General features: G+C 39.8%; 1 protein-coding gene across 3 annotated transcripts in view; it reads right to left on the bottom strand.

The window, feature by feature from the left end:
• Positions 1-3,082: 3,082 nt before the first annotated feature.
• Positions 3,083-13,360, bottom strand: part of LOC112427986 (taste 2 receptor member 1) — a 95,190-nt gene continuing 84,912 nt past the window's right edge. For 2 of the 3 annotated variants that reach the window (XM_071099104.1, XM_071099103.1), the window contains exon 3: positions 3,083-5,739. In XM_071099104.1, the coding sequence (XP_070955205.1) occupies positions 4,880-5,659 (780 nt within the window). In that variant the 5' untranslated portion in view covers positions 5,660-5,739 and the 3' untranslated portion in view covers positions 3,083-4,879. Of the gene's footprint in view, positions 5,740-7,496; positions 7,964-13,360 lie in introns of those variants that run through there. The other variant, XM_024795269.2, reaches the window with a different exon arrangement.

Below are 13,360 nucleotides of genomic sequence, written 5' to 3'. Positions count from 1 at the left end.
CCCTTAGTTCAGGAATTTCAAATGTTTTAGCAGATAAGCAGTGGTATTTTGGAGACTATTAATCATGAAACTAAACTTCCTGACCAAATCCTATATCTGGTCAATGTTTCTAGAAGCCACCAGGCTGCGTTTCAAGTGAAGTAAGACTTAGTAATTTACAATCGCAAATGCAGCATCTGCTGTTCAAATGGGTGGGTTTTTTGCCAGAGGACAATCCATGTATTTAGTGATATAAGATCCTACTCCACTGTTAGCCGCTTATTTAATTTCTACACTCCTTTTCATCTGTTCATCCTCAGAAGAATCTGAAATTTCCCCAGCAGCTGTGGAACTGGGGTCATTCAAGCGGTGCCCACCAAGTGCCAAGTCCAGTCTAGCTACAGGACTTAGTCCCTGCACGCTCCCGAATTCAAATTCCACCCGGCACACTTACGTGCGTGCTTATCTTGTAGGACTTACACCAATCCATGGGAGGGAGAGAGTTTAAGTCATGGACGCGAAAGCTCTCTCTAAAGAGCACGCATTCCAACTTCAAAAAGAGAAACAGAGTTACGCTGTACCTTTTTTCCTCAGAAACGTTGAAGTTTAAACAAAATGAATCTTTAGTATTTTAAAAATTGACCTGGGCCAGGCACGGTGGCTCATGCCTGTAATCCCAGCACTTTGGGAGACGGAGGCAGGCAGCTAACCTGAGTCTGGGAGTTTGAGACCAGCCTGGCCAACATGGTGAAACCCCGTCTCTACTAAAAACACAAAAATTAGCTGGGCATTGTGGCACACGCCTGTCCTTCTAGCTACTTGGGAGGCTGAGGCAGGGGAATTGCTTGAACCCAGGAGGTGGAGGTTGCAGTGAGCAACCCAGGAGGTGGAGGTTGCATCACACTCCAGCCTGGGTGACAGAGCAAGGCTCTGTCTCAAAAAAAAGAAAAAAAAAAAATTGACCTGTCGTCAGAATTTGAAGCAATTTTTGATTTAATATTATGTTTATGATCTTGTGGAGAAATGTTTAAAATAGAAACAATATAAAATGCCAAAAATAATAAAAGGAAATCCACACTTCATTGATTTCATTGATATAAATACGTTTTCAATTTTAGGATACAATTGCCAATTCCTGATCCCCAGTCAAAAAGATTAAGTAGATCCAGATGTCACAGATATGAATCCACATGTTTATATCTTGAAAACAATCATTATTTTAATCCTACCAAGGTATAAGTTGCTGTATTAGTGAGAGAGAGAAACTAGTTTTGTGTAGAAAGACAGCAGTGAAGATGGCAGTGAAACCCATGTCCATGAGGTATCTTGAATTTGTATTGACTGTCCCCAAATCTTAATGTTTTCAGCTTATTGAGGAAATTTTCCTAGTACATGCCCTTCTCCTGGCATAAAGTTTTCCTAGAGAGTCTGCATTTAGGTAACAAAGAATATTAATAATAAAAAAGGAACTTTCTACTGATCTCAAGCTTGTGTTAATACAATGTTCAGTCTAACTCCGAACTCATTCCCTAGCAAAACCCTCTTTAAAACATGTGGGTCTCCCTGCCCTCGTCATTTGGATTTTTCTCCATTATCGGTGCCATCTCTCTGTAACATCTGTCTCCCCTTTGATTGCCAATGTGAATTTCGATGGTCTGGCTGGTTTCTTCCTCTCTTCCGTATTTCTGAGTACCTGTTTCTCTTCTCACCCAAAGAGGTATAACTCTACAAGGACAAAAGTTATGGAAACTATATTTTCAAACCTAAAATCACAATATCCTTAGCATGAGAAGTATGCCTGTACTTAAACATACAATGGGGCAAAACATTTGAACTGTCTGAAACACCTGGGATGCCTGGTCATCAGCCTGAAGAAGACAGATGGCAGACATTAGATGTCTTTCTAGCACCTTCTTGTCCGTAGCACTGTATCTTCAAGTAATTGTTACACTTGAATGAGTGGCTGAGAATTTAAAGGCATTTATCATTGGTGAGGCTTTTGAACTTATGTTATATTAAATTTTGACTCTCTCTATATATAGACACATATAATTTATTTTTTTAAGAGTCTCACTCTGTCACCAGGCTGGAGTGCAGTGGCACGATCTCGACTCACTGCAACCTCCACCTCCCAGATTCCAGTGATTCTCCTGCCTTAGGCTCCCAAGTAGCTGGGATTACAGGTGCACACCACCACACCTAGCTAATTTTTGTGTTTTTGGTAGAAACAAGATTTTGCCATGTTGGCCAGGCTGGTCTCGAACTACTGGCCTCAAGTGATCCACCTGCCTTGGCATTCAAAGTGCTGGGATTACAGATGTGAGCCACTACATCCGGCCAACATTTATATTCTTAACAGTCTATTTCTAGAGCCACCACGCCCAGTCAACGTTTATACTCTTAAGTCTTTTTCTATAAGCATACAGATTTAGCCTTCTCTGTTGGTGTTATCATGTTCAGTCAGTGGAGATTGTGCAGAACCCCTGGGACTGGGGACTGAAAAAGCCAATGATAGAATAGAGACTGGGACAGAGTAAGATAGCCCTTCTCTCCTGATTTCGGTCTGCTCATTGAACTTCCATCTAAAGTGGAACGGAAAAAGACTGCTGGTTCCCATTTCACTAAGAGTCAGCCTCCTAGTGCAGAGTCTATTTGGAAGCTACAACCAGAAGCCACTTAACTGAGCAGCAAGCGCTGAATCTCCTCGGGGAGCCACAGGATGTAGAGGAAGTGTGGCACCACCACGTCCTGCAATCAGCAGTCAACTGCCCTCACCTACGGGCATGCCATTCCACAGCCAAGACTCCCCAAGGCCATAATGTCCAGCCCCATCTCTAAAACTACAAGAGTGAGTACAAAAAGATGTTGCACCATGATAGAGGTCAACCCACTGTTCAATGTGGAAAAAAGCAATTTGGCAAAGCTGGTGAGTGCAGATAAGCGTGGCTCCAGAGAGACAAAGGCTCAGTCTGTTTTGCTTCTAAATTTGAGCAATTAGTGTCCTATGCAATACTCATCAACTCAATAGCTAGGCAACATTTCTGGAAGAAATATATTTCTAGGAAAGTAGACTATGAAAATGTTTTTAGAATAGTTTGTTTTATTATGAATTCTTTTTAAAGCATTTCTTGATAACAGTATACGAACCTAGTCATCCTTAATAGTTATCTAATTAGCTAACATTATTAAAGCAGGAGTTGCATGAAATAGAATCAGAATTTAATATCAGAAGAAAAAAAAAACGCATGAGACTTGTATCATGACAAATTTCTCCCTGAATGTTTGAAATTGCTCCCACTCTTTCAGGTACACATATCACAGGTTCAAGGAACAGGATATTCTCTGAACTTGAGACAAATAAAACTGACTTTTCTTTGTCCTTTCCCCCAATCAGAAGCAATAATTACATCCAGGATACAACTGATCTTCCCACAGTTGGCTTCCTGAGTGCGTGATTAGCTACAAACCTTCCTACCTAGTAGGATGTGGGAAAATGAAATAGCAGGAAGATGGAGGCTGACATTTTGCTCCTTGGGGAATGAAGTGTGAAACCCGTGGGAAGTTGAGAGTACACTCAGAGCTTAGTTCCCATGCCCAAGAAGATAAGTATGCCCCTGAATCTTCTGAAGCTAAATCCTTCATTTGTGTATTATAACCAGGCCTGTATGGCTTGGGTTAGAAAAGCTGTATTTGGGTTCCTATTACTGGTGATGGGCAAATCTAAACCTAAACCTACTTTGCATCATCGCACCTGAACTACAAGTTACAGCTAAGCTTGAGAACATTTTTTGCTTCATTTACTTGTCTGGAAGCAAAATGGTTCTGAAGCTGCTTTGGAAATACATAAGTATATCTATCTCCATAATTATCTGTCTGTCTGTCTGTCTGTCTATCTATCTATCTATCTATCTATCTATCTATCTATCTATCTATCTATCTATCTCTTAGTATTCAAAATCTCAACCAAAGAGAAAATGCATATGTGACTTCAAGCAGATGGAGACACCCCCAGCCCCAACCACCTACTGATGTTGCTTCATTGGGAAGACATGCAATGCAGGAGGAGTTCCAAATTTCCACCCTTGGCTGAAAGGGTCTCAAAGTCAGGCACACAAATACAAAGTAAAACATCTTTGCAAGTTATTGTCTGTTCAGAGTGCACAGCTAGGAGAAATGGAAAACAGGCATTCAGCCTTCGACTCATCCTCCTCCTCCTCCATCTGTCTTCCCCTTTATCCTTTGATTGGCCATGTCACCATGGCATCTAGACTCTCTGCAGAATGAAGTAGTAGAATATGCTTATAAGGATGGAGAAGGCCTGCTTGTCTTTGCTTCGTTTGTGATCTGAGGAGAAAGAATGGCTCCATTGCCTGCAACTCCAACAAACAGAGCAGAAATAATATCCAGGTAGACTAGAAATGAACAGTCAGCCCGTTAAGGTCAGGATAAATCATCGAATACTAGGCGTCAGACAGTCATGGACCATACAGCATTCATGTGTCCTTCTGATATCACAAGTTCAAACACGTGCTTTTCTTTTTCACCAAACTTTTAACTATGAAATAATTGTAGATATGAATGCATTTGTAAGAAGGAATACAGAAAGACCCTGGATCATTTACTCAGTTTTCCCAATGGTAACAACTTGCAAGATGATAGTACAATATCACAACCAGGATATTGACATTGATGTAATCCATCAACATATGTTGTGCTTTCAAAATCAGTTTAACTGCTTGAAAAAGTAGCAAATCCATAAAAATACCTCAGGCTGGATAAACAGCCTGAAGGGGATGTGTTGTATATTTATAAACAGGCTGCTTTGTCTGGCTGAGGGAAGTGTGGCCGGCGTGGGTAAATCATTAAATCATGGGTTCTATAAACTGATCAAAGTTCTCTCTCACTGACAGCACTTACTGTGGCAGAGGAACTCTTTTGTATTTTGTTTCAATTTAGGATTTCCTAAAATTAAGATGAGAGAGTGTCCAGAAGGGTATGTACCAATCACAAGGATGCAGAACAGAAAGACAAACCTTTTGACATGAAACTTTAGAGAAGAGAGAAAAGCTTTTATCAGGTAGTGGGAGATGTAGAGGATCAGGAAGGACAGGATGGACAGCAACGCGCTGATGTGGGCACCCCTGCCAGGAACCCTGCTGCCAGCCACTGTGTTTCTCATTTGCCGGGTGTGCCTCCCCAGAGAGAAAATCAAGAGCAGAACAGCAACAAGGAAGATAAGTAATGGCACTAAGAGCTCAGCAACAAAAGAGAAAATCTGTATAGCCTGTTTAATTTCTATTTGAATTGTGGCATTTTGGAAGAAAAGGTTCCTTAAGAAGTACGGGACCATAAACCCTGTATATTTGCTATGGAAAATACAAATCACAGATACATATAGCAGAGACCCCAGGATCATCCACGGGACTAACTTGGATATCCTCATCTTCAACCAGACGAAGAGTGGGTGAGGGACGCTGGCAACCTTGGCACAGTAGAAAACGCCGAGCCATGTGGCAAGCCAAAGTTCCAATTCATTTACAAATACGATAAATGCACAACTCGCAGAACACGTGATGAATTCTATCAAGAAGATAACAACCACATTAATGTAGAAGATGAACAACTGCAGAAAAATTCTAGAAACCGCCAGGCAAGAAAGAAGAAGATCCAGCGGAGCCATTTTTCTGTGCTTGATCAAGTCAATGCCATTCACCACCACAATGATGCCATTCGTGAAAGTCCCAAGAAGAAATTGTATCACTGCAAAAAGAAAATAGATAATCAGGTGTGACTCTAGCATTTTAGGAATAAAAAATTATTTACTTAAAAAATAATGCAGTTATAGAGCTTTGGACCAGCTGGGTTATTCACGTTATTCTTCAATTAGATCAGGATTCCTCTGGAGAACAAGACAAACAATAAAGGCATGAGGCAGGAAGGTTGTGTATATTTGTTTATGTCACTGCTTTCTCAATTTAGTTCTGAGACAGTCAAATAAGGAGGAGATACTCTAGCAACAATTTGCTTCTTATTGATGGCTTTTGCATTTTACAGGTTTACCTAGCTTTCAAAGTCATCACAGGCAAATAATGCAATCAGACACCTTCAGATGGCTGGGAGAACGGCTCCTCCACAGTAATTAGTCAAAGATACTCAATTCTTCATCTCTACTACAAATAATTGATTTTGTCTACAGGTGTGATTCTACTTAATGTTATCTGTGTACTCTTTTAAAATACATATTTTTGAAATTTTCACTTCTGTTATGATGATATAATACAACCAGCAACATAGGACTCCTGAGTAGTTCCCCAATATGCAATGGTTGAGCAATTCAAAACTATCTATAAAATAGTTATAGAATAAAACATACATAATAAAACAAAAGTATCACTAAGTATAAAAGCAAAGTAATTAAGCTTGCACATACGTGTGTACACCAGGTCAAAGGCCTAAGGGAAAGTAAGGTGCAATGAAATGAAGACAAGCACTCAGCACTGCTCACTCTGGTCAGCATCTGCAGGGTAATTCAGGGGTTAAAACCTTTTCTCTCTTATTTTTTCCAAAACTATGAGAGTTTTATGACATGAGCTAGTTGTTCTAGTAGAAAAGTAAAGATAAAATAGTACATGATTAAATTTGTTTCTTTCACTGTCTAACGCACTATGAAAAATTAACTTGGTATCTCTTAATATGTATACCATGCCGCCTGTATTGCTGAAGTGGGTTTTTTCAGTCTTCACACTATTGACATTTTGAGCTAGATAATTCTTTGTTAGGGCAGGGGCTGTCCTGTGCAATCTAGGAAATGTAGAGTGTCTATGACATTCCTGTCCTCTACCCACTAGATGCCCTCCCCAGGCTGTGACAACCAAAATATTTCTAGACATTGCCAGATGATCAACAGTGGCAGAACCACTAGGAGGGGACAAAGGTAGATAAAGAATAGTTTGTATCTTCCAGTTATTCCAAGACTAAAGGCAGAGCAAACCACATATATAATGTGATATAAAACTAAGTTCTCTCTCTCTCTCTTTAGAGACAGAGTCTTGCTTTGTCACCTAAGTTGGAGTGCAATGGTATAATCGCAGCTCACTGAAGCTTCAAATTCCTAGGCTCAGGTAATCCTCCTGCCTCAGCCTTCTGAGTAGCTAGGACTATAGATATGAACCACCATGCCTGACTGCTTTTTAAAAAACGTTCATAGACATGGAGTCTTGCCACATTGCCTAGGCTAGCCTTAACCTCCTGACCTCAAGCAATTCTCCTGCCTTGGCCTCTTGAGGTATTAGGATTATAGGCATGAGCCACCACTCCCAGTCAAGTTAGTTCTTTAGACAATTCATCACCAGAGCACAAAGTGGGGACCAATTCAATAAACATTGAGGGAATTAAAGCATCTCCAACTTAGCACTTAATCAAAAGTTACCTGGCAGACCCGATAATGAGACATATGTCTTAATGAACGCGTTACTTTGTCTAAATTTGTCGTAAAGAATACTTAAGATTAATCTTACTTTTAGAAAACTGGAAGGGAAGTCATATTTAAAAAAATCAGTAGTGAGAGTAAATCTGTAGGTTCTTTTATGGCTCTTCTCTGAATAGGACCGTCTATGCCATCTTGGGCTCACTTTGTTCTTCCTGACACAACTACAGTGAGATGAAGGAAAGAGACAGGATCATCTTCAAGGAAGCACCAAGGGAGGCGTTCATGAGCAGATGCTATCAGAATAGGTCCAAATGCAAGCATGCCAAGAGGATGAGCCTTGTTTTCCCTCGAGTAGAAAGAAGAAGCAGTTTTGAAATTTCACATTCTGCAGCTTAGAAAAACAAAAATATAAGGGCATGCAGCTATGAAATACAAGCATACTTCCATAATACTGTGCATTCACTTCTAGACCACCAAAATACAAGAATATTGCAATAAGGCCAGTCACACTAATTTGTTGGTTTTCCAGGACATATAAAAATTATGTTTATACTAAACTATGGTCTATTAAGTGTGCAATAGCACTATGTCTTAAAAAAGATATACATACTTTAATTGAAAATACTTTATTACCAAAAAACGCTAATGATCATCCGAGCCTTCAATGAGTTATAATCTTTTTGTTGGTGGAGGGTCTTGCCTCAATGTTGATGGCTGCTGACTGATCAGGCTGGTGGTTAATGAAGGTTAGGTGACTGTGGCAATTTCCTAAAATAAGACAACAATCAATTTTGTGCATTGATGAACTCTTGCTTTCACAAAAGACCTCTTTGTAGCATGTGATGTTGTCTGACAGCATTTTACCCATGGTAGAACTTTCAAAATTGGAGTCAGTCCTCTCAAACCATGCCACTACTTTATTAACAAAGTTTTGAAGTGTTCTAAATCCTCTGTTGTCATTTCAACAATGTTCACAACTTCTTTACCAGGAGTAGTTTCCATCTCAAGAAATTGTTTGCTCATCTGTAAGAAGCACTTCCTCATCTCTTAAAAACTTCATCGTAAGATGACAGCAATTCAGTCTCATCTTCAGGCTCCACTTCTAATTCTAGTTCTCATTCTATTTCCACCACATCTCCAGCTATTTCCTTCACTGAGGTCTTGAACCCCTCCAAGTCATCCAGGAGGGCTGGAATCAAATTCTTTTTTTTTTTTTTTATTATTATTATACTTTAAGTTGTAGGGTACATGTGCATAACGTGCAGGTTTTTTACATATGTATACTTGTGCCATATTGGTGTGCTGCACCCATCAACTCGTCATTTACATCAGGTATAACTCCCAATGCAATCCCTCCCCCCTCCCCCCTCCCCATGATAGGCCCCGGTGTGTGATGTTCCCCTTCCTGAGTCCAAGTGATCTCATTGTTCAGTTCCCACCTATGAGTGAGAACATGCGGTGTTTGGTTTTCTGTTATTGTGATAGTTTGCTAAGAACGATGGTTTCCAGCTGCATCCATGTCCCTACAAAGGACACAAACTCATCCTTTTTGATGGCTGCATAGTATTCTGTGGTGTATATGTGCCACATTTTCTTAATCCAATCTGTCACTGATGGACATTTGGGTTGATTCCAAGTCTTTGCTATTGTGAATAGTGCTGCAATAAACATACGTGTGCATGTGTCTTTATAGCAGCATAATTTATAATCCTTTGGGTATATACCCAGTAATGGGATGGCTGGGTCATATGGTACATCTAGTTCTAGATCCTTGAGGAATCGCCATACTGTTTTCCATAATGGTTGAACTAGTTTACAATCCCACCAACAGTGTAAAAGTGTTCCTATTTCTCCACATCCTCTCCAGCACCTGTTGTTTCCTGACTTTTTAATGATTGCCATTCTAACTGGTGTGAGATGGTATCTCATTGTGGTTTTGATTTGCATTTCTCTGATGGCCAGTGATGATGAGCATTTTTTCATGTGTCTGTTGGCTGTATGAATGTCTTCTTTTGAGAAATGTCTGTTCATATCCTTTGCCCACTTTTTGATGGGGTTGTTTGTTTTTTTCTTGTAAATTTGTTTGAGTTCTTTGTAGGTTCTGGATATTAGCCCTTTGTCAGATGAGTACATTGCAAAAATTTTATCCCATTCTGTAGGTTGCCTGTTCACTCTGATGGTAGTTTCTTTTGCTGTGCAGAAGCTCTTTAGTTTAATGAGATCCCATTTGTCAATCTTGGCTTTTGCTGCCGTTGCTTTTGGTGTTTTAGACATGAAGTCTTTGCCCATGCCTATGTCCTGAATGGTACTACCTAGGTTTTCCTCTAGGATTTTTATGGTATTAGGTCTAACATTTAAGTCTCTAATCCATCTTGAATTAATTTTCGTATAAGGAGTAAGGAAAGGATCCAGTTTCAGCTTTCTACTTATGGCTAGCCAATTTTCCCAGCACCATTTATTAAATAGGGAATCCTTTCCCCATTTCTTGTTTCTCTCAGGTTTGTCAAAGATCACATGGCTGTAGATGTGTGGTATTATTTCTGAGGACTCTGTTCTGTTCCATTGGTCTATATCTCTGTTTTGGTACCAGTACCATGCTGTTTTGGTTACTGTAGCCTTGTAGTATAGTTTGAAGTCAGGTAGCGTGATGCCTCCAGCTTTGTTCTTTTGACTTAGGATTGTCTTGGAGATGCGGGCTCTTTTTTGGTTCCATATGAACTTTAAAGCAGTTTTTTCCAATTCTGTGAAGAAACTCATTGGTAGCTTGATGGGGATGGCATTGAATCTATAAATTACCTTGGGCAGTATGGCCATTTTCACGATATTGATTCTTCCTATCCATGAGCATGGTATGTTCTTCCATTTGTTTGTGTCCTCTTTGATTTCACTGAGCAGTGGTTTGTAGTTCTCCTTGAAGAGGTCCTTTACATCCCTTGTAAGTTGGATTCCTAGGTATTTGATTCTCTTTGAAGCAATTGTGAATGGAAGTTCATTCCTGATTTGGCTCTCTGTTTGTCTGTTACTGGTGTATAAGAATGCTTGTGATTTTTGCACATTAATTTTGTATCCTGAGACTTTGCTGAAGTTGCTTATCAGCTTAAGGAGATTTTGGGCTGAGACAATGGGGTTTTCTAAATATACAATCATGTCATCTGCAAACAGGGACAATTTGACTTCTTCTTTTCCTAACTGAATACCCTTGATTTCTTTCTCTTGCCTAATTGCCCTAGCCAGAACTTCCAACACTATGTTGAATAGGAGTGGTGAGAGAGGGCATCCCTGTCTTGTGCCAGTTTTCAAAGGGAATTTTTCCAGTTTTTGCCCATTCAGTATGATATTGGCTGTGGGTTTGTCATAGATAGCTCTTATTATTTTGAGGTACGTTCCATCAATACCGAATTTATTGAGCGTTTTTAGCATGAAGGGCTGTTGAATTTTGTCAAAAGCCTTTTCTGCATCTATTGAGATAATCATGTGGTTCTTGTCTTTGGTTCTGTTTATATGCTGGATTGTGTTTATTGATTTGCGAATGTTGAACCAGCCTTGCATCCCAGGGATGAAGCCCACTTGATCATGGTGGATAAGCTTTTTGATGTGTTGCTGAATCCGGTTTGCCAGTATTTTATTGAGGATTTTTGCATCGATGTTCATCAGGGATATTGGTCTAAAATTCTCTTTTTTTGTTGTGTCTCTGCCAGGCTTTGGTATCAGGATGATGTTGGCCTCATAAAATGAGTTAGGGAGGATTCCCTCTTTTTCTATTGATTGGAATAGTTTCACAAGGAATGGTACCAACTCCTCCTTGTACCTCTGGTAGAATTCAGCTGTGAATCCATCTGGTCCTGGACTTTTTTTGGTTGGTAGGCTATTAATTATTGCCTCAATTTCAGAGCCTGCTATTGGTCTATTCAGGGATTCAACTTCTTCCTGGTTTAGTCTTGGAAGAGTGTAAGTGTCCAGGAAATTATCCGTTTCTTCTAGATTTTCCAGTTTATTTGCGTAGAGGTGTTTATAGTATTCTCTGATGGTAGTTTGTATTTCTGTGGGGTCGGTGGTGATATCCCCTTTATCATTTTTAATTGTGTCGATTTGATTCTTCTCTCTTTTCTTCTTTATTAGTCTTGCTAGTGGTCTGTCAATTTTGTTGATCTTTTCAAAAAACCAACTCCTGGATTCATTGATTTTTTGGAGAGTTTTTTGTGTCTCTATCTCCTTCAGTTCTGCTCTGATCTTAGTTATTTCTTGTCTTCTGCTAGCTTTTGAATGTGTTTGCTCTTGCTTCTCTAGTTCTTTTAATTGCGATGTTAGAGTGTCAATTTTAGATCTTTCCTGCTTTCTCTTGTGGGCATTTCCACAAGAGATTTATAGAGGCTATAAATTTCCCTCTACACACTGCTTTAAATGTGTCCCAGAGATTCTGGTATGTTGTATCTTTGTTCTCATTGGTTTCAAAGAACATCTTTATTTCTGCCTTCATTTCGTTATGGACCCAGTAGTCATTCAGGAGCAGGTTGTTCAGTTTCCATGTAGTTGAGCGGTTTTGATTGAGTTTCTTAGTCCTGAGTTCTAGTTTGATTGCACTGTGGTCTGAGAGACAGTTTGTTATAATTTCTGTTCTTGTACATTTGCTGAGGAGTGCTTTACTTCCAATTACGTGGTCGATTTTGGAGTAAGTACGATGTGGTGCTGAGAAGAATGTATATTCTGTTGATTTGGGGTGGAGAGTTCTATAGATGTCTATTAGGTCTGCTTGCTGCAGAGATGAGTTCAATTCCTGGATATCCTTGTTAACTTTCTGTCTCGTTGATCTGTCTAATGTTGACAGTGGAGTGTTGAAGTCTCCCATTATTATTGTATGGGAGTCTAAGTCTCTTTGTAAGTCTCTAAGGACTTGCTTGATGAATCTGGGTGCTCCTGTATTGGGTGCATATATATTTAGGATAGTTAGCTCTTCCTGTTGAATTGATCCCTTTACCATTATGTAATGGCCTTCTTTGTCTCTTTTGATCTTTGATGGTTTAAAGTCTGTTTTATCAGAGACTAGTATTGCAACCCCCGCTTTTTTTTGTTCTCCATTTGCTTGGTAAATCTTCCTCCATCCCTTTATTTTGAGCCTATGTATGTCTCTGCGTGTAAGATGGGTCTCCTGAATACAGCAGACTGATGGGTCTTGACTCTTTATCCAGTTTGCCAGTCTGTGTCTTTTAATTGGAGCATTTAGTCCATTTACATTTAAGGTTAAGATTGTTATGTGTGAACTTGAACCTGCCAGTATGATATTAACTGGTTATTTTGCTCGTTAGTTGATGTAGTTTCTTCCTAGCCTCGATGGTCTTTACATTTTGGCATGTTTTTGCAATGGCTGGTACCGGTTGTTCCTTTCCATGTTTAGTGCTTCCTTCAGGGTCTCTTGTAAGGCAGGCCTAGTGGTGACAAAATCTCTAAGCATTTGCTTATCTGTAAAGGATTTTATTTCTCCTTCACTTATGAAACTTAGTTTGGCTGGATATGAAATTCTGGGTTTAAAATTCTTTTCTTGAAGAATGTTGAATATTGGCCCCCACTCTCTTCTGGCTTGGAGAGTTTCTGCCGAGAGATCTGCTGTTAGTCTGATGGGCTTCCCTTTGTGGGTAACCCGACCTTTCTCTCTGGCTGCCCTTAAGATTTTTTCCTTCATTTCAACTTTGGTGAATCTGGCAATTATGTGTCTTGGAGTTGCTCTTCTTGAGGAGTATCTTTGTGGCGTTCTCTGTATTTCCTGGATTTGAATGTTGGCCTGCCCTACTAGGTTGGGGAAGTTCTCCTGGATGATATCCTGAAGAGTGTTTTCCAACTTGGTTCCATTTTCCCCCTCACTTTCAGGCACCCCAATCAGACGTAGATTTGGTCTTTTTACATAATCCCATACTTCTTGCAGGCTTTGTTCATTTCTTTTTCTTCTTTTTTCTTTTG

Source organism: Macaca nemestrina, chromosome 6 (assembly GCF_043159975.1).
Source record: "Macaca nemestrina isolate mMacNem1 chromosome 6, mMacNem.hap1, whole genome shotgun sequence".
NCBI lineage: Eukaryota > Metazoa > Chordata > Mammalia > Primates > Cercopithecidae > Macaca > Macaca nemestrina.
The sequence above is the reverse complement of the archived record's forward strand: the minus strand, read 5'-3'. Positions and strand labels throughout refer to the sequence as shown.